This window comes from Megascapheus bottae, chromosome 5 (assembly GCF_031878675.1).
Source record: "Megascapheus bottae isolate mThoBot1 chromosome 5, mThoBot2.hap1, whole genome shotgun sequence".
NCBI classification, from domain to species: Eukaryota; Metazoa; Chordata; class Mammalia; order Rodentia; family Geomyidae; genus Megascapheus; species Megascapheus bottae.
In genome coordinates this window covers 75,967,231-75,988,773 of record NC_143513.1, presented here as the reverse complement: position 1 = coordinate 75,988,773, position 21,543 = coordinate 75,967,231, and the positions used below count along the sequence as shown (strand labels likewise).

Sequence of the window (21,543 nt, the reverse complement as noted above, 5' to 3'; positions counted from 1 at the left end):
CACCCCACACACACGACATTAGAGGGCTAGGAGCGTGGCTTAGTGGTACAGTGCTCGCCTCGCATACATGAAACCCTGGGTTCGATTCCCCAGTATCACATATTCAGAAAAAAAAACTGGAAGTGGCGCTGTGGTTCAAGTGGCAAAGTTAGCACTTTGGAGCAAAAAGTGTCTATGGATAGAGCCAGGCCCTGTGTTCAAGTCCCAGGACTGGCGAAAAAAAAGAAAAAAAGATCAACCCACCCGTTTCCCCGCCTGCAGCAGCAGCCGCAGCGGCGGACTACAACTCCCAGCATGCCCGCGCCCTCGGGAGCCCACGTGACCGTCCGGAAGCCCTGTCGCTGCGCGGAGAGTGAGGTGGCGCCCAGGGCGGCGCGAGCCTAGCAGACAGCGAGCGGCGGCCCGGGCTACCACCGTCTCGCGGGTGTCGCGTGTGAGTCCCGGCGCGTGGGGGTCTCAGCCCCACTGGGTGCGGGAGCGGAGCTGAGCCGAGGGACTGCCCGGGGCGGTGTGGGCGCCCCCGACCCCACCCGGGCGCCCTTGTCGGGCGGGGCGCAGTGCTGCCGGGCGCGGGGCGTCGAGGGGGTGGGCGCGGGGGGCGCCGGCGGCCGGGGTCCGGCGCACGCAGCAGCCAGGCTTCCGTGGCCCGGGCTGACCCTCCGTCTCCGGCGGGGCGCGGGGGGCTTGGGCTCGGAGCAGGCGCTGCGCGGCGGGCGGGGAGAGGCTGCCCTGGGGTCCAGGACCTGGCGGTCTGACCGGGAAGCTGTGGTCTCATTCTCTCCGCGGTCTGGTGCAGCGGGTGGGCTGCCTGCCCCGGGTTTGGCTGGGGTCAGGGGAGGTGACCGCCTGTGGTCTGCTGCTTGTGTTGTGGTGGTCACGCTTACCGGATGGAGCAGCCGCGCAGGTGGTGAAAGCGAGGCTGCTGGCCAGTGCGTGTTGTTCATTGTCTAAGGTTCTGATCCGTCCCCGTTCATCAGAGAGTGGCATGTCTCTAACGACCGCAGCCTCCAGGGCTTTGTCTGGAAGACGGAGAGACTCATCTCCCCCTCCCTCACTGGGGAATGAACTTAGGGCATCCAGCACTCTCTCACTGTGCTTCATCCCCCCCCCCCCCAAGATTTTTATTCTGAAAACGAATTGCCTTTGGATATCCCTAGCACTGGAAAAATAGAAAGAATGTAGTTTCTGGAACACTGAAATAAGATGAAATAGTTTTTATGAATAACCAGGCACTTAACATCTATGATAGTGAGATAATTTAAGAAAAAAAAATCACAAGAAGATTTTCTTTTTTTTTAAGTCAATCCTGGGCTTGAGCTCAGGGACTGAGCACTGTTCTTGGGATTTCTCAAGGCTAGAGCTCTACCATTTGAGCCTCAGCATCACTTCCAGCTTTTTTTTTATGTATGTGGTACCAAGGAATTAAAGTCAGGTCTTCGTGCATGCTGGGCAAGCACTCTACCATTAGACCAAACTCCCGGCCAAGAAGATTTTATTTTTGAAACAGGGTTTTGTTAGCTCGTGTGGATTGGCCTTGTGCTTAGAATTTTCCTGCCTCAGCCTCCTAAGTGCTGGGATTATAGGTATGTACCACATTACTGGCTACATTAGAATTTTGAAAAAGGAAGGCTTTGTGTGGTATAGTTAAATGGCTTCAAATTAGGCAATGTGGGCTTATAATGGATCCTCAGTGTTGAGCGTTGAGATATGAATTGTAGTATTCACTGTACTATTAAAGTGATGAACTCATCTTTCTACTCATACTTTGAGTACACACACACACACACACACACATTTAACAGCACTGGAGTTTCAATTCAGGGTCTGATACTTGTTAAGCATGCACTCTCCACTTAAATCACACTCCAAGGCATTTTTGCTTTAGTTCATGTGTGTGTGTGTATTGGTCTTGGAGCTTGAACTCAGAGCCTGGGCATTGTCCCTGAACTTTGTTGCTCATGCTGATGCTCTATGACGGTGAGCCACAGCTCTATATCTGCCTATTAGCTAATTAATTGGAGATAAGAGTCTCATGGACTTTCCAGCCATGGCTGGCTTCAGTACTCATATCGTATCTTCCTTAGTAGCTAGAATTGTGTGAGCCACTAGCTCATTTGATCTTTTTTCCCTGGAGTTGAACTTAGACCACAGTTCTGTGCCCTCAGTAGCTGGGAAGCCATCACTCATGAGCTGTGATCTTGATAACTTGATTTCTGTATTGATTTCAAACACTGACCCTTCCCATCTCCGCCTTCTGAGAGTTGGCATGGCAGGTGTGAAGCCATCTTTTTCCTTGGCAAGTGTAAAAACTGCATACCGAGGAGTGAAGAAATTGCCTATCTATGGCCCTTCTCATTTGAGCAGCGAGCCACTCAGATAATAAGTATGTCTTTTCCCATCCTGAATGTATACTTGGGACTTTAGTGTGTGATCATTCTAATTACTGTGTTTTACTCAGTCTGAATTATTGTCTTCCCTTACATTTTTGCTTACTGCAATATAACATTGAATCTACAGCCAGGTATGGGTTTGAATGTGTATTCCATCTCTCAATGGATACTACTTAATTTCTTATTTTTTTTCTCTGTTATGGGACTTGAACTCTGGGCCTGGGTGTTGTCCCTGAGCTCTTCAGATCAAGGCTATTGTCCTATCCCTTGAGCCACAGCACCACTTCTGGCTTTTCTATATATGTGGTACTGAGGAATCAGCCCAGGTCTTCGTGTATTCTAGGCAGGCACTGTACCCTAGGCCAGCCTCCTGGCCCCAGTCCTTTACTTTTGAGATGATTCTCACCCATGGTGACCAGGCTGTCCTTGAACTTCCGTATTCAAGTAATCCTTTTACTTCCCTAGTAGCTGGGACTAAAGGTGTGTCCTACCATGCTGTGCTAAGGAGCACTAATTCTAATAGAGTAGTCACAGCAGGCTGGTAGGAGGTTTAGAGTGATGAGTCAAGATAGGAACGAGCAAACTGTTGCAAAGAAACTTTGTCTTTGCAGCAGTGGTCTGAGTGTAGGGATGTGGAGGTGAGCAGGTGGACAGAGCATGAAATGTGCTCTGGTAGAGGATTGAGAAGCACTTGGCTGCCAAATGCAGGACTGATGAGGAGGGGGATCAGTTGGATTTCTGAGGTCCTGAGTTACCCATAAACCTGGAAATAGCTGGCATGGAGTTAGGTAGCAGGGCTGTGGCCAGCAGATAGCCAGGAGACAGGTAGCAAGGTAGGTAGAGGTGAAAGAGGGAAAGGTGTTGGGAGCTGAAAGGTGGAGGAGAAGCTTGATGGTTTTTTTCAGCCCAGGGAGGCAGAATGAATAGGGAAGTGCAGCAGGCGTGCTGTGCAATGTTGCATGTCTTTTGAGGTTTGTGGGTTTGAATCTGGAGATGACGTGGTTTTCCTTGGGCCCAAGCCAGTGGTTTTGCTTTGGAAAGGGGAACCCGCCCTGGAGATCTCACTCACACTTTCTGAGTAAGTAAAGAAAGAAGTGACTGTGAGAAAATGAATCCAAGCCCTAGTACTGGACACACACACATAAAATAATAGAGGACCAAGAGAATGTTGGTCACAGGATACAAAATTTTGTTTCGATAGAAGGAATTCGCTCAAGAGACCTGTTGACCTTGGTGACTGTAGGTAGGAGCAGTGTATTAGAGCCAAGAGTAGTTGTGCAGGTTTTCATTCCACCTATTCAGCAGGCTGAATAGTGAGTTTGAGTTTTGAAAACCTGTGCCATGAGGCCAGGAGTGTGGCCTAGTGGTAGAATGCTTGCCTAGCATGCATGAGGCTCTGGGTTTGATTCCTCAGCTGGAAGTGGTGCTGTGGCTTAAGTGGTAGAGCACTGGCCTTTAGGAAAGCCCAAGGACAGTGCTCATTCCCTGAGTTTAATCCTCAGGACTGGAAAAAAATAAAAACAAAAAACAAACAGCATGTTTATACTATAAATTTATAATATAATTTAAGATATATAAATATTAATAAAATGACATTAATAAATACTATATAAATAAAATGTAATGTTTATATAAATATAGCCTTATGCAATTTATATTGTAAATATAAATACACACAGTTTAACATTGGGATTCCATTGCCTTGAGAATGACATTTGTGGCATCAGGGGCTTAGCAGTTACATTAATACCTTTCAGTGGCTACTGAGATGGTTGAGATCCTATGGACTTAATTTTAAAATAATCCTTTTCCTGCCAGGTGTGGTGGCTCACACCTGTAATCCTAGGTACTCAGGAGGCTGAGATATGTGGATCATGGTTCAAAGCCAGCTTGGGCCCTAAAGTCCCTGAGATTCTTTTTTTTTTTTTTTTTTTGCCAGTCCTGGGCTTGAGCTCAGGGCCTGAGCACTGTCCTTGGATCTTCTCAAGGCTAGAGCTCTACCACTTGAGCCTCAGCCCCACTTCCGGCTTTTTTTCTATGTATGTGGTACTGAGGAATCGAACCCGGGTCTTCATGCATGCTAGGCAAGCACTTTAACCACTAGGCCAAACTCCTGGCCCCATGCCTGAGATTCTTATCTCCAATTAACCACTAGAAAACCAGAAGTGGTGCTGTGGCTCAAGGCGTAGGGTGATAGCCTTGAACTGAAGTGCCCAGGCCCAGAGTTCAAGCCCCATGACCGACAAAAATAATAATAATCCTTTTCCTAAGCTACAGAAATGGGAAAAAGGCCTAATAGGTATGTTGGGAACATAGTTTCAAGCCATCACCTACTGTGGCAGATCACCATTTGAAATGAATACTGTTATGCTGCTTGGCCCTATGTAATTATGATAATTAGAATACTCCAGTGGATGCTGCACATCATAGGAGGCTTTCCAGTCTGCTGCCAGTGGCCCTGGGAGCGTGGGAATTTTTGCCAAGTTTCAGTCATAGACACACTGCTTTCCCAAGCCCACTTTCTTTAGAGTTTTCAACACAGACAGAGCAGAGATCCAGCTTTTTTTTTTTTTTTTGGTTGGTTGTGGGACTCTGGACCTGGTTGGTCGTGGGACTTGGACTCTGGGCCAGGTCGCTGTACCTGAGCTCTTCAGCTTAAGGCTACCACCCTTGCGCTTCAGTGCCACTTCCGGTTTTCTAGTGGTTATTTGGAGATAAGAGTCTCACAGTCTTCAGTGCCTGGGCTGGCTTTGAGTCTCGATCCTCAGATCTTGGTCTCCTGAGTAGCTAGGATCATAGGCATGAGCCACCTCGCCTGGCTCCAGCATTTTTTTTTTTTTTTTTTGATAGCAGAATCTGTGATGCTGGCTGTAGTTATAAAAGTCACATTTCTTTCAGTGTTTTTGAAATTATAGTAGCTTGCTAGCATAGTGTTTGCTCGGTCAGTGGATGCTGAATGCATGTCCATTGTGGTAGTTGAAGGTGTTAAGAATTAGCTCTTCCGCCATTCTGTGGGGGGAGGGTGTGGTGGGAGGGGTAGGTGAGTGTGTGCATGGGTGTTTGCATATGCCGGTCCTGGGCTTGAACACAGGCTGGGTGCTAGCTGTCCCTTAGCTTTTTCACTCAAGGTTAGCAGTCTGCCATTTGAGCCAGAGTTCTACTTCCAGCTTTTTGCTAGGTAATTGGAGATGAGTCTCATGGACTTTCCTGCCTGGGGTAGCTTTGAACTGAAATCTTTAGTGTCAGACACTAGTGCCCATCTTTCTTTTTCTTGAGGTACTTAAGGATAGCATCAGGCCCTGTACTGCTGAACTATCAAGTGTTACTTCATGGCAATGGTAACAGATAATTTTTTAATGGTAATAGATAATTTTCAGCCATGTGGACATACCGTATTTTATTGACTTCTTGCAATTTATTGTTTAATAGGTTTTTCTATGCTCATCAGAAATTATGTTTACACGCTTAATTCATGGTTAGTTTTTATATGTCAGGAGTAGATGTAGCTTTTAGAGATTATAGTTAAATAAAAAAACTAGTAGATGTGGAAAGATACTGGAGGGATGGCCCTCTCTTTTCCTGATCCTTTTTGGCTGACGTGAAGTTCATTCTTTATGACTTCTGCTTTGATTATTATTATTATTATTATTATTTTTTGCCAGTCCTGGGCTTGAGCTCAGGGTCTGAGCGCTGTCCTTGGACTTTCTCAAGGCTTAGAGCTCTACCACTTGAGCCTCAACACCACTTCCGGCTTTTTCTATATATGTGGTACCAAGGAATCGAACCCGGGTCTTCGTGCATGCTAGGCAAGCACTTTGACCACTAGGCCAAACTCCCAGCCCCTATTATTTATTTTTTTTTTGCCAGTCCTGGGGCTTGAACTCAGGGCCTGGGCACGGTCTTTGGATATTTTTTTGCCCAAGGCTAGTGCTCTGCAACTTGAGCCACACCACTTCTGGCTTTTTCTGAGTATGTGGTTCCAGGGAATTGAACCCAAGGCTTCGTTCATGATAGGTGATCATGCTACCACTAGGCCACACTCCTGGCCCTCCTCTTCTGCTTTGAAAACAGTTTTGGTTGTAGTTGTAGATATCTGAGTGCATTGTGTATTTGTCTAGGAGTCCATTCCTAGAAGATGGTTTTGTGGCAGGAGCTGTTGATAGTGACTTGGTTGTCTCCTGTTGTACTGCTTACTCTCCTCAGTGGATAAGTGTTGTGGAAGCTTTGTGCAGTCCTCTACCCACCCCTGCCCCCAAGTCCCACTCATTGGAACTAAACTGTGGGCCTGTGCATGCTGAGAATATACTCTACCACTAGGCTACATCCTCATTGTTTTTCTAAACTATTCTAACAGTTCTAGTGTTATTAATGGAACTGGAACGTTAATTGATTTTAATTTTTACTCTGTGTGTATGTGTGCGTGTGTTGTGTGTGTCTGTATGTCTGTCTGTGTGTACGTGCTTGAACTCCAGATCTGGACACTGACCCTGAGCTTCTTTTTTCTCAGACTAGTGTTCTACTATTTGAGCTACACTTTCACTTCTAGCTTTGTTTTAGTAGTTTATTGGAAATAAGAGTCTCATGGACTTTCCTGCCCAGGTTGGCTTTGAACAACGATCCTCAGATCTCAGCTTTCTGAGTAGCTAGGATTAGAGTTGTGAGCCCCTGGTGCCCAGCTTACTTTCATTATTTTGTGCTGGCCCTAGGGCTTGAACTTAGGGTCAAGGGATGCTCTCCTTAGGCCTTTCAACTCAAATCTGGTGTTTTGCCATTTGAGCCACACCTCCACTGCTGACTAATTATAGATGAGTCTCATGAACTTTTTTATACTGTTGGCTGGATCCTCAGTTCTCAGTCTCTGGAGTAGCTTGGATAATCGACATGAGCCACCAATACCTGTCTCCAGAACTTTTTTTTTCTTTCCGGTTGGTCATAAGCCCTTAGGCCTTAGGGCCTGGGCACTGTCCTTAAGCTCTTTTGCTCAAAGCTAGTGCTCCACTACTTTGAGCCACAGTGCTACTTCTGGTTTTCTGGTGGTTAATTGGAGATAAGTGTCTCGTGCCTGGGCTAGCTTTGAACCTTGGTCCTTAGATCTCAGCCACTAGCACCCAGCAAGGCCCTGCTGTTAAAACAACAAAAAACAAATCATTTTTCTGTTTATGTGGGAATTCTTTCGGTTGGGGACTTTTTTTTTTTTGTCAAGATTTGTAATTTTTCCTCCAGAGCTAGTTAGCCTGTAAAACAAAATTATCAGTCTAGTTTTCTGTTTTTTTTTTTTTTTTTGCCAGTCCTGGGCTTGAGCTCAGGGCCTGAGCACTGTCCTTGGACTTTTTCAAGGCTAAAGCTCTACCACTTGAGCCTCAGCACCACTTCCGGCTTTTTTCTATGTATGTGGTACCAAGGAATCGAACCCGGGTCTTCATGCATGCTAGGCAGGCACTCTACCACTAGGCCAAACTCCTGGCCCAGTCTAGTTTTCTGATGCCAACTACCTAATGACATTTTTCTTCTCCAAAGGACTGATATTTGTTGACTTGTCTTAAATCTAATTTGATTCAGATTTTATGCAATCAATTTTTGATCATTTAGATCTTTTTTCCCCCATTGGTTTTGGATAATCTTAATAATTTTTTTTTATCTTTGTAGGAAGAAGAAATGATGTAACACATTTGTTACTCAAACTTCCAGTGAGGCTGGGAAGAAGGCAGGAGGACATGGCCTGGCCAAGAGCTTTCCAGAGAGGGGCTCTGCTAACCCGGTTCAGCCACCACCATGTTGTTGTGTTCCTGCTCACCTTCTTCAGGTAAATGCTTTGCTTAGCTCCTCCTTTTGTGTTGTCATGGAGGCTGCCACATGCAGTAACTTCTAGACTGTGTCTAGGGAATAGTTATTCCTCCTTTGTACTATGTGTGTGTGTGTATGTGTGTGTGTGTGTGTACACTGTGGCTTAAACTGGGGTCTAGGCAATCTCCCTAAACTTTTTTGCTCAAGGCTAGCACTCTACCACTTGACGCACAGCTTTATTTCTGGCGTTGGTGGCTAATTGAAGATAAGAGTCTCTTAGACTTTGCTGCTCAAGCTGGCTTTGAACCTTGATCCTTATACCTCCGCCTCATGAGTAGCTAGGATTACAGGTGTGAGCCACGGGTGCTTGGCAATCAATCTTTCTTTCCCTCTTTCTTTGTTTCTTTCTTTGTTTCTTTCTTTTTTTGTTAGGCACTGGGTCAGGCCACTCTCTCTCAGCAGCAATGGCATCTGCTGCTGCTGCTTCTTCTTCTCCTTCTCCTTCTTCCTTCTTCCTTCTCCTTCTTCCTTCTTCCTTCTTTCTTCTTTCTCCTTCTTCGTGGATAATGGGGCTTGAACTCCAGGCCTTGACATTCTTCAGCTCAAGGCTACCGCCCTACCCCTTGAGCCATAATTCCACTTTCCCTTTTCTAGTGGTTTATTGGAGATAAGAGTCTCTCCTTTTTAGTGCCTGGGCTGGCCTTGAGCTGTGATCCTCAGATCTCACCCTCCTGAGTAGCTAGTATTATAGGCATGAACCACCGTGGCGGCGTCCAGTCTCCTTGAGCTTCTTTTGCTCAAGGCTAGCACTCCATCACTTAAGCCACAGCACCACTTTTGGCTTTTTCTGTTTATACGGTACTGAGGAATTGAACCCAGGGCTTCATACATACTAGGCAAACATTCTACCATTAAGCCACATTCTCAGCCCACCTTTTTTTTTTTTTTTTTTTTAAATAAAACATTTTAAAGAAAATGGGCATGTATGTGTGATTCATTGTTATGTTCTTTGTTTCTAATTCTGCCGTATTTTTTCTCTGTTTGATAGTTATTCATTGCTCCATGCTTCAAGAAAAACATTTAGCAATGTCAAAGTCAGTGTCTCCAAGCAATGGACCCCAAGTGCTTTTAATACATCAGTTGAACTTCCTATAGAGGTAAGCAGAGAAACTGCTCAGATTGATTCCTTTTCATTTTGTGCCAGTACTGGAGCTTGAACTCAGGGCCTGAGCACTGCCTCTGAACTTTTCTGATCAAGACTAGTGCTCTACCACTTTAAGCCATAGTACCATTTCTGGCTATTTGATAGTTAATTGAAGATAAGAATCTCATGGACTCAGCTGGGAGTATGGCCTAGTGGTAGAATGTTTGCCTAGTATGCATGAAGCCCTGGGTTCGATTCCTTGGTACCACATACACAAAAAGGTAAAACTGGTGCTGTGGTTCAAATGGCAGAATGCTAACCTTGAGCAAAATTGCTCAAGGACAAATGCCCAGGCCCTGAGTTCAAGCCACAGGACTGACCAAAAAAATGAATCTCATGGACTTTCTTGCCTAAGCTGATTTTGAATTGTAATCCTCAGATCTCAGCCTTTGGAGTAGTTATCAGTATTGCAGGTGTGAGCCACCAACACATGAGTTAGCATTATTTATTTATTTTTGTTGGTTGCCAGACTTGAACTTGGGACCTGGGCACTGTTTCTGAGCCTCTTTGTGTTTATGGCTATCGTTCTACCAATTGAGCCATAATCACTGGTGCTCAGCTGGCTTAGCTTTAAAAATTAAAAATAACGTGGGCGCCAGTGGCTTACTCCTATAATCCTAGCTATGTCAGGAGGCTGAAATCTGAGGATCACGATTCAAAGCCAGCCTGGGCACTAAAGTCCATGAGACCCTTATCTTCATTTATCCACCAGAAAACAGGAAATGGCGCTATGGGTCAAGTGGTATAGCGCTAGCCTTGCCCTGAAGAGCTAAGAGATAGTGCCCAGGCCCAGAGTTCAAGACCAACCAAAAACAACAACAAAAAAACCTAGAACAAAACATTAAAAATAAATGACCCAGAGGGGTTTTATTATGATAATTACATACATTCATATAATTTACTTTGATATCTCATCCACCACATCTGTATTCTTCTTTCTTTTTCTTTTCTTTTCTTTTTTTTTTTTTTTTTTTTTTTGCCAGTCATGGGCTTGAGCTCAGGGTCTGAGCATTGTCCTTGGAGTTTCTCAAGGTTAGAGCTCTACCACTTGAGTCTCAGCACCATTTCTGGCTTTTTTCTATGTATGTGGTACCGATGAATCGAACCTGGGTCTTCGTGCATGCTAGGCAAGCACTCTACCACTAGGCCAAACTCCCGGCCCCTGTATTCTTCTTTCTTAAGTGCCTCCCTCTTATGTACTTTTTTGAGTCATTTACCTGCTGAGGACTTGGAGGTGGCTCGCTGTGTACCTAGGCTAAGAGCCAGACTGTTCCAGTCATTCTGTTGCCCTTAAAGTCTGCTCCAATTCACCCCATTGCATCTGCCACCCTCTTATTTCTCCCTCTTTGGAAATCATATGGTTCTGGCCAGGCTTTCTTTTTTTTTTTTTTTTTGGTGGGTCATAAGCCTGGAACTCTGGGCCTGGGCACTGTCCCTAAGCTCTTTAGTTCAAGACTACTGCCCTACCCCTGGGCCTAGGCTTTGTCCCTGAGCTCTTCAGTTCAAGGCTACCACTTTACCCTTGAGCCAAACCCCACTTCCATTTTCTAGAGGTTAATTGGAGATAAGAGTCTCAGGTCCTTTTGTTCCCTGTACTGGCTTTGAACCTTGATCCTCAGATCTCAGCCTCCTGAGTGGCTAGGATTACAGGTGTGAGCCACCACTCCTGGCAGAAAGTTTTGATTTAAAAGAAAGAAACATGTCAGGTACTGGTGGCTCACACCTATAATTCTACTCAGGTGGCTGAAATCTGAGCATTATAATTCAAAGCTGGCCCAGGCAGGAAAGTCCATAAGACTTTTATTTCCAATTAACCACTGGAAGTGGAGCTATGCCTCAATGTGATAGAGCATTAGCCTTGAGCAAAAAGAATTCAGGGCCAGTACCTAGGCCCTGAGGTCAAGCCCCGAAACTGATAAAAGAAAGGAAGGAAGGAAGGAGTGAAGGAGAGGAGAGAAGAAAGGAAGGGAGGAAGGGAAGAAGGAGGGAGGAAGGGAGGGAGGGAGTGTGGCCTATTGTTAGAGTGCTTCCTACTATGCACAAAGCCCTGGGTTCGATTATTTAGTACTACAAACATAGAAAGTGGTGCTTTGGTCAGGCATGGTGGCACATATCTGTAATCCTAGCTACTCAGGAGGCTGAGATATGAGGGTCTCAGTTCAAAGCCAGCCTGGGCACTAAAGTCCGTGAGACTCATCTCTAGTTAACCACAAGAAAAACAGAAGTGGGGCCGGGAGTTTGGCCTAGTGGTTAAAGTGCTTGTCTAGCATGCATGAAGACCCGGGTTCGATTCCTCGGTACCACATACATAGAAAAAGCCAGAAGTGGTGCTGAGGCTCAAGTGGTAGAGCTCTAGCCTTGAGAAAGTCCAAGCTCAGGCCCTGAGCTCAAGCCCAGGACTGGCAAAAAAAAAAAAAAAAAAAAAAAAAGAAAAACAGAAGTGGTACTGTGTCTCAAGGGATAGGGCTGTAGCCTTGAGCTAAAGAGCTCAGAGACAGCGCCCAGGCCCAGAGTTCAAGCCCTACAAACAAAAAAACAAAACAAACAAAAAAAGTGGTGCTGTGGCTTTGAGAAAGCTAAAGGACAGTATCTAGGCTCCAAATTCAATCCCTAGGATTAGCGCACCCCCCAAAAAAGAAATTCCCTAAATGCATTTATAGTAAAAGCTATATTGATTGTTCTGGTCTCTTGAAGTGTGTATCTTTTGCACATATGACCTCAGACCTTGGGTATACTGCTGTCAGGTTATTTACCGTGTTACTGGTTTGCTGATTTTTTTTTTTTTGGTGGGTCATGGGGCTTGAATTCCACCTGGGTGCAGCTCATGGCTACTGCCCTACCCCTGGGCCTGGACACAAAAGGACTTGAGACTCATCTTTAATTTATCCCAAGAAAACGGGAAGTGGGGCTTGGCTCTTGAGTTGGACGGTAGCCTAGAGCTATAGGGCACAGGGACAACCTTAATCCTCGGATCTCAACCTCCTGAGTAGCTAGGATTAGCGCACCATCTGGCTTGCTTTTTTTTTTTTTTTTAACCAGTGCTGGTGTTTGTTTCTGAGAGCTCGGGTAGGTGTAGATAGCTCACAGGCACTGGGAGCTATGAAGCCAGGACAGATCCCTGCAGGAGTGACATGTTCTTGTGTTCTTTTTTTTTTTTCTGCCAGTCCTGGGCTTGAGCTCAGGGCCTGAGCACTGTCCTTGGACTTTCTCAAGGCTAGAGCTCTACCACTTGAGCCTCAGCACCACTTCTGTTTTTTTTTCTATGTATGTGGTGCCGAGGAATTGAACCCGGGTCTTCGTGCATGCTAGGCACGCACGCTACCTCTAGGTGAAACTCCCGGCCCCTGTTCTTGTGTTCTTGCAGATCTGGAGCACCAACCATTTGTTTCCCAGTACAGAGGAAGCCACTCTTTTCCTCGGAACTCTGGATACTATTTTCCTCTTCTCTTATGCTGTGGTAAGTTTTAGAATACTAGAGTACAGTAGCCTGTTTTTACAGTGCTGAGGATCCAACCCAGGACCTCTCACCTATTAGGCATGTACTGTGCGCTATCTCCCAAATAGCCATTCCGTTCCTGTCAAGCAGTGGGAGGAGAGCAGATGGTAGACACTGACGCTTCTTCTTGACTCAGCTGCATATGACTAAGGAATTTTTTAGGAATGCTTAGGAGTTCATCTTCTCCAGAAAATGAGATATTTTGGGGTGCATATTTATTTTTACTTAGGGAATCAAGTAAAACCAGAGTTGCGTGAAGTGCAGTGTTGCTTTGGGATGGTTTGTAGATAGCTTGTAGAGGCCCGCCTCGTCTGCTCAAAGCCAGCTGTACTAGGATATAGGGCAGTTAGGTGTCCGTTGCCTCAGTGTTCCCTTTTCCTTGTTTGCTCTACAGTGTATGTTATTTCTTTAGATGATGTTGTTATTTAGAGCTGTAAAATGAAGTGCTTTATTTTTAGGGCCTTTTTATCAGTGGCATCATTGGGGATCGGCTGAATTTACGATGGGTTCTATCTTTCGGCATGTGCTCTTCTGCGTTAGTGGTAAGTTGGAAAGATTTCATAATCATAACACTTACTCTTTTGGTCAGGAAAGGTATGCCCCCATAATGTAAAGTAGAATAATGACATCCATCTTCATATAGAAGAGTGACGAAGTTTCTCTCTTCAGTATCCTAATACCTTACGTGGCTTTCACTCAAGTAAGTTTTTGTATTTTATTTGTAAGATTAATTTCTTTAGAAAAATGGTGCTATACCACTTGAGTCACATCTCCAAACCAATTAGGTCCTTTTTTTTTTTTTTTTTTTTTTTGCCAGTCCTGGACTTGAGCTCAGGGCCTGAGCACTGTCCTTGGACTTTCTCAAGGCTAGCACTCTACCACTTGAGCCCCAGCACCATTTCCGGCTTTTGTCTATGTATGTGGTACCAAGGAATCGAACCCGGGTCTTCGTGCATGCTAGGCAAGCACTTTAACCACTAGGCCAAACTCCCGGCCCCAATTAGGTCCTTTTTGTGTGTGTGCTTATGCTGGTGTTGAACTCAGGGCCTGTGTCTCCTAGCTTTTTCACTCAAGGCTGGCACTTTACCACTTGAGTCACAGCTCTGCTTCTTTCTGGATTTTTGCTAGTTAATATACTAGAGATAAGAATCTTGTGGACTTTCCTGCCTCTGCTAGTTTCAAGCTAGGATCCTCAGATCCCAGCCTCCTAGGTAGTTAGGATTACAGGCATGAGCCACTGATGCCCAGCTTGCCTTTATTTATTTATTTAGAGATAGGGTGCCCTGGCTTGGACCACATACTCAGTTTATGTTGAGATGGATTCTTGCTGATTTTTTTTTTTTTTTCTGATATGGCCTCAAACCACCATCCTCTGAATCTCTACTTCCTGGGTAGCAAAAATTACAGATGTAAGCCACAGCTGTCAGCCTTACATTAGTCTTTTCAAAGGAAGAATCCAATCAGGGCTTTGATTGGAATAAATAGTCTAAATAAACACAGTATTGTTTAGTGTGCTTGGAACTCAGCCCCACTTACCTATCCAATTTTATTTGCTTCACCCTTTGTGTTAGCTAAGCCAGCTATTTTCTGCCTTTCACCCATTTCTGCCTTGGTATTCTTGTTCCTGTTCCTTCTACCTTGAATGGCTCCTTTCACCTCTCTGTAGTCTAATGCAGCATCTTCTTCAACTCTTGGCTACGTAACTCCTCAGAAGCCTGCCTTTTGCACCTCCCTCCCAGAAGTAATCCCTTCTGAGCTTGTGTCTATGTTTCTTTGCAGCTGTTTGCAGCCGTGTGCGGCCTGGTTAGTTCTGTGTCAGTCTTGCTTTCCCTAAGGACTGGGTTGTCTAGTGGTTAAGATCCTTGACGGGGCGGCTTGCGTTTCTGTCCATCTTCTGGAGTTCCCTGCCTAGTGATTCCCAGTGTGTCAGCCTCTTTATTGAAAGTGGGTCCTGTGTATTCCTGCCCCTGGGGTTGCTGTGGGGTGTGGGTGTCTGAAGGTAGAGCATGTGGAGCCACACTGAGCACATTAGATATTATGTAAAGCATTGTCCGTATTAGATTCATCTTCATTGCCTAAAAGCAACTCATGGACCTTTGTTGATTCATTCAAGCCACAATTTAGTTAGTACCTAATATATTGTGTTTTTTTTTTTTTCAGTGTTTGCCAATTGAATAAGAAAAACCCTTTTTTTTCCCTTGAAATCCTAGGGTCTAAGACACTATCCCCATGCTATTCACCTATGTACATTTAGTACTATTTTTAAAATCTGTATGCATACTCTTTAGGGTTTATTTTGTGCTGGTACAGGGGTTTAAACACAGGCCCATGAACTGTCCCTTTGCTTTTTTCATTCAAGGTAGTGCTGTGCTGTTAGAGCCACAGCTTCATATCTGGCTTTTTGCTGGTTAACTGGAGATGAGAGTCTCACAGACTTTCCTGCCCAGGGTGGCTTTGAACCATAATCTTCAGCTCTCAGCTTCCTGAGTACTAGGACTATCGCTATGAGCCATCAGCCTCTGGATTCTGACTTTTTTTTTTGTCATGGGGCTTGAACTCAGGGCTTGGGCTCTGTCCCTGAGCTCTTTTGCTCAAGGCTACTGCTCTACCACGTTGACCTACAGTGCCACTTCTGGTTTTCTGGGGGTTAATTGGAGATAAGAGTCTCACAGACTTTCCTGCCTGGGCTGGCCTTGCACCATGCTCCTCAGATCTCAGTTTCTTGAGTAGTTAGGCCTGAGACACCAGCACTCAGCCTTTAAAAATAGACTTTTTTTTTTTGCCAGTCCTGTGCTTGGACTCAGGGCTTGAGCACTGTCCTTGGACTTTCTCAAGGCTAGAGCTCCACCACTTGAGCCTCAGCACCACTTCCGGCTTTTTTGTATGTATGTGGTACCAAGGAATCGAACCCGGGTCTTCGTGCATGCTAGGCAAGCACTTTAACCACTAGGCCAAACTCCCAGCCTAAAATAAAAATAGACTTTGATTGCAAATAAAACATCCCCTTGAGTAAAATGCCTGAAAATAACAGGTGCTTAATGAGAGATACCAAATGATTGAGCACAAGACAAGTTAGACAGGTTCACTCAGGCAGCCTGGCTCTGTCCTAGGTGAAGGTATACAGTGCATTTGTGTGGTGCTTCTGGCCTCTAGAGTACCTCCTTCATCATGTCCAAGGGACACATGGAAATAGGTACAAATGAGATCTCAATTTCTTACCTTTTTTTTTTTTTTTTTTTGGAGTTGTCATTCCTGGGGCTTGAACTCAGGGCCTGAGTACTGTCCCTGAACTTTCTGTTCAAGGTTCATTCTCTACCCTCTAGTGCCATAGCTCTACTTCCTCCTTTTTCTGGGTTCATTGGATATAAGTCTTATGCACTTTCCCCATCAGGCTAGCTTCAAGCCATGATCCTCAGATCTCAGCCTTCTGAGTAGCTAGGATTACAGACAGGAGCCCCAAGTGCCTGGCAACTTCTTAGAACTGAAGATACAAATTGGGAGAATGATAATATAATGACTTAGTCATTTGGTATCTTTGCTTCTCTGGTTGGTGGTGGCTGTCTCCTTGTACCAGTTCTGCACCCGGTGCTTTAATAGTTGGCTCTTCCTGACGAAGGTGCAAGGGTCTGGTGTCCCCAGTGTAGTCTGGCAGGAAGTGCTATGTTCTGAAGCATGCGTGTGGACATCATGTGTCCTTTTTCCTTTCCTTCTTTCGAAGGTGTTTTTGTTTGGCACTCTCACAGAATGGCTGCACTTCTACAACAGATGGTTCTACTGCTGCCTGTGGATTGTGAACGGCCTGCTGCAGTCCACGGGCTGGCCCTGTGTGGTAGCTGTGATGGGCAACTGGTTTGGCAAAGCTGGGTATGCCACTTCCTCCTCTTCCATTGCTATCCTTATAGGTTTTGTTGGATTGCTCAGCCTTGTCATGTAATGATGCTTTAGATACTGCCCACTTCTTTCCTTCAATTAATTTATGTTAAGTTAGATTTATTTCTCTTTTATTTGTGTCAATACTGAATTCAGAGTCTGGGTACTATCCCTTGTTTTTTCATTTTATTTTATATTTTTGCCTGGGACTGGGACTTGAACTCGGTGTCTGAAGCTTTCACCCATTGGGTGGTGCTTTACCACCTGAGCCATGCCCCCAACCCCCATCTCTTGTTTTGTATTGTTTGTTTTTTCTCAAGGCTGGTGCTCTGTCACTTGAGCCACAACTCCACTTCCTGCTTTTTTGGTGGTTGACTGGTGATATATGAGTTTTGACAGTCATGTGCCTGTGGCTCACACCTGTGATCCTAGCTACTGAGGAGGCTGAGATCTGAGGATCACAATTCAAAGCCAGCCTGGGCAGGAAAGTCTATGAGACTCTTTTGTCCAATTAACTACCAGAAAACCAGTAGTAGCACTGTCACACAGAGAGGTAAAGCTCAGGGACAGCTCCCAGTCCTTGAGTTCAAGTCCCACAACTGACAAGAAACTTTGCTGCCCTGGGTGATTTCAAACCTCAATCCTCAGACCTCAGCCTCCTGAGTAAGATTATAGATGTGAGCCACTAGCACGCAACTTTTTCTTATAGGTAGACTGTCACATTTGAGGTGGGAGTTGAGGTTCCCATGAGAGTGAACTAGAATGCTGTCATCCTAGGGGTCTAGCTCGGTGAGGCACATTCCTAACACTGCTGCCTTCTTCATTTGGGGTGTGAGCTAAGGTAGTATGTCTCTATTTTGTTTTGTTTTCTACCATTACTAGGGCTTGAACTCAAGTCCTAGGTACTATCCCTAAGCTGTGGCCTCGTTCTACTACCTGAGCCACAGCTCTACTTCTAGGTTTTTACTGGTTAATTGGAGATAAAAATCTCATAGACTTTTCTGCCTAGGCTAGTTTTGAATGCAATCTTCTGATCTCAGCCTCCTGAATAGCTAGGATCACAGTCTTGAGCCACCACAGTCTGGCTTAGTTTGTGCTTTTCAAATTCATCTTTCCCTCAGAGACTATGTCAGTTCCATCTGCCATTCCCCTGTGTCTCTTTCTGTAAGATTTGCCTTCCCTAGCCCGGCATGGTGGCTCACACCTGTAATCCTAGCTACTCAGGAGGCTGAGATCTGAGGATCAAGGTTCAAAGCCAGCCAGGGCACTTAAAGACCAAGAGACTCATCTCCTGTTAATCACTAGAAAAATGAAAAGTGGGACTGTGGCTCCAGAGGTAGGGTGGTAACCTTGAACTGAAGAGCTCAGGGACAGCACCCAGGCCCAGAGTTCAAGCCCCATGACACCCCCCCCCAAAAAAAAAAAAAGAAACGATTTGCCTTTCTTTTCCATGATCACTCAGACTTGCTGGTGTAGTCTAGTCTTACATTAAACATGAGGAAGCAGAGCCGTAGTTAGCCATATGACTTATTCTGGGACACATGGCAGTGGCTCTGATAAGATTCAGGTGAAACAAGCGTAGATTGACCCCCTCTCTTCTCCCCAGAGTTGTTAGGTTATGTTTGACTTTGGGTGTGTGGCAGAAGCTGCAGGGTGAGGCTGTGTGCCTGCTCCTGGTCCTTGGGAAGTTGTGCTGAATTCCTATCATTGGACATAAATCGACAGCCAGACTTGCTTTGTGATTTATCGTTGTTATTGATATTCCCATTTAGGGAACATTGTTAGTTTGGATTTTAGCATTTTTCCAGGCTCCATATTTCTATGTTGTCAGATGCATAGTCACTGCTGTGTGGTCCTCTGTCTTTTTATCTGTTTACTCTTTTACGTGGCAGGCAGTATTTGCCACAGCCCTTGTCCCCTGCTGTGGCGTTGAACAGTGCTCTGGCTGCTTCTCGGCTTTCCAGCTTACCCACTTCCACAGTGGGGTTACCTTGATCCTCAACGATCTGTAACAATGTGAAAGTTTACCTATAAAATGTCTGTGGTTAGAATAAGCACCACTTAGGAACGCTTTGATTATATGTCAGTGTGTTTAGTGATTTCTGTTTCCTTCCCACACTGGCGTCCCTGGATTTACAGAACTGTGTTGTAAAACATTCCCCTAGGATACTTCAGTTTCCTTTTGGAATATATTATTATTATTATTAGGTTTTCTTTTTGTAGTACTGGTGATTTGTGTACAGGCCCTCAGTCAGGCTAGGCAATGTTCTACCACTGAGCTACATATAGTCCCAGACCTGTTTTTATTAGTTTTATTTAAACATTTAAACAAAACTTTTTTTTTTTTTTTTTTTTTTGCCAGCCCTGGGCCTTGAACTCAGAGCCTGGGCACTGTCCTTGGGCTTTCCCAAGGTAGAGCTCTACCTCTTGAGCCACAGACCATTTCTGGCTTTTTTCCTATGTATGTGGTACCAAGGACTCGAACCCAGGTCTTCATGCATGCTAGGCAAGCACTCTATCACCAGGCTAATCTCCTGGCCCCAAACTGTTCTATTTCTGAGATAGTATCTTGCTAAATTGTCCTCAAGTTTGAAGTTGGCCTCTTGAGATTGCTGGCATGTGGCCCCACACCTACCTGTCACCTGTGTATATGTGTGTATGTGCACATACATATACTTTATGTTCATATAGTATATATACACGTTATGATTGCATGTGACTATATTACTATATTTATAAACATATATATATATAATACTGGGATATGAATTCAGGGTCTCATACTTGTTAGACAGGTATACTTAATTATGCCACCAGGCTGTGGCTATAGTATTTTACTTATTATTTTATTTTTGTGCCAATACTGGGACTTGAACTGAGGGCCTAGCTGCTGTCCCTTAAGTTTTTTGCTGAGGACTGGTGCTGTACTACTTGAACATCTCTACTTTCAGCTTTTTGGTTGTTAGAGATGAAAATTTCAGATTTGTCTTCCTGGGCTGGCTTCAAATCATAGTCCTCAGATCTCAGCCTCCTGAGTAATTAGAGGCCTGAGCCCTGGCACCCAGCTCTCTGTGACTCACGTTATGCGTTTTTATTATTTTTTGTGGCATTGGGCATTCTAGAGGCATCTGAGAGGCTATCTGAAAGGGACGTGATCATGGCTGCCCCTACATAGTCTAAGCCCATACTTTGAGTTGTGTTGCTACTCTTGTCCTTTGGGGCGTGGCTTTTCAGATGAATCCAGACTTGGGACAGTGGCTTCTACCTGCACAGCATCCAGACCTTCCACCATAATTGTGCTTTTTGGCCCAGTCTTTTCCAGACCACAGCTTCCCACAGATGAGAGCCCTCCACTTGGCTTGCGATTGGGGTGTAATTACACAAGTGGAAGTGGCAGACCTCAGCCTTCCGCACAGACTGTTTCTCAGTGTGTGGTCTTCCTGTTCATTTCTAAAGTTCTTCCTAGTGAGGTAGAAAAATGTTGAAAGAGCTAACCATAGAAAAGCTCCCAACCCCCAACCCTGTGCATTAGTAAATGTATCAAATAGAACAAAATATAAATTCAGCCTTTTCCTTCTACTTGCCCTACAGTGAAGCCAGGGCCTTGGGCTGGTGAGGCGAGCTCTCTCCCACCCCTAAATTGAACTTCCATATCACACAGTCTCAGAAGACACCTGAGAGCATTTTGGTGTGTTTTTAAAGCTTTGAATTAAATGCTTTATTCTTATTGTTGAATTGCACATACGGTTTCTTTTGATGATCTCAACCTCTGTCTCCCACTGCTGTCCTTAGCCGGGGTGTCATTTTTGGTCTCTGGAGTGCCTGTGCCTCAGTGGGCAATATTTTGGGAGCATGCCTAGCCTCATCTGTTCTGCAGTTCGGATATGAGGTGGGTATTTCTTTCCAACTCTGTGTGTGTGTGTGTGTGTGTGTGTGTGTGTGTGTGTGTGTTGTGTAGTTTGTATGATAAAGTAGTTCTTCTTCTCCTTCCTTCCCCCCTTGCTTCTGGGGTTTAACTCCGGGCCTGGGTCCTGTCCCTGACAGTATTTTGATCAAGGCTAGTGTTCTACCCCTGGAGCCACAGCACCATGTCTGGCTTTTTCTGAGTAGTTTATGGAGATAAGAGTCTTATGGGGTTTCCTGTCCAGTTTTGAACTGTGATCCTCAGATCTCAGCCTTCTGAGAAGCTAGGATTACAGGTGTGAGCCACCAGTGTTTGACATGATAAAGTAATTTATACTGGAGGTATGGCTTAAATGGTAGTGTGGCAGCTGAGCAAGCAAGCCAAGTAAATGTGAGGCCCTGAGTTCAAAGGCAGTACTACCAAAGGGAAAAAAGAATGAAGAAATTTAAAACAACATAGATAGGATTGGGGATTTAGCTTAGTGGAAGAGTGTTTACAAGGCCCTAAGTTTGGGCCTCAGCTCTGCAAAAAACAAACAGAAAAAAAGACATAAAGCTATGCTTGTATAGGAGCAGGCTTAATACTTATATTAAGAGTAGAAAAACTCTAAATTCAAATACATAAAAATGACTCATGACAAAAAAACAACCCACTGTAGTAAGAATACAAAGACCTACAACCAATTTAAAAGTATTTGCAACCCTCTGTACATTATCTCTGTACATCTAAAAATATTTTAAAAAGTATTTGCAACTCATGATTAATGAGTGATCTCCCTGCAATGTAAAGGACACCCAGAAATTTGTGAGGAGACCACCATTGACAAAGACAGAACATCTGAACACACTGGACATGGGAAGGGAACTAAAGTGATTTACACACATAAACCTGCTTT

At 44.9% G+C, this 21,543-nt stretch overlaps 1 protein-coding gene across 1 annotated transcript in view; it reads left to right on the top strand.

Moving 5' to 3' along the window:
* Window positions 1–352: 352 nt before the first annotated feature.
* Slc37a3 (solute carrier family 37 member 3) overlaps window positions 353–21,543 on the top strand; it is a 42,789-nt gene continuing 21,598 nt past the window's right edge. The window contains exons 1-7 of the mRNA XM_090333408.1: window positions 353–431; window positions 8,037–8,193; window positions 9,223–9,331; window positions 12,743–12,835; window positions 13,333–13,416; window positions 16,593–16,738; window positions 20,537–20,633. Coding sequence (XP_090189534.1) covers window positions 8,105–8,193; window positions 9,223–9,331; window positions 12,743–12,835; window positions 13,333–13,416; window positions 16,593–16,738; window positions 20,537–20,633 — 618 coding nt within the window. The 5' untranslated portion in view covers window positions 353–431; window positions 8,037–8,104. The remainder of the gene's footprint in view (window positions 432–8,036; window positions 8,194–9,222; window positions 9,332–12,742; window positions 12,836–13,332; window positions 13,417–16,592; window positions 16,739–20,536; window positions 20,634–21,543) is intronic.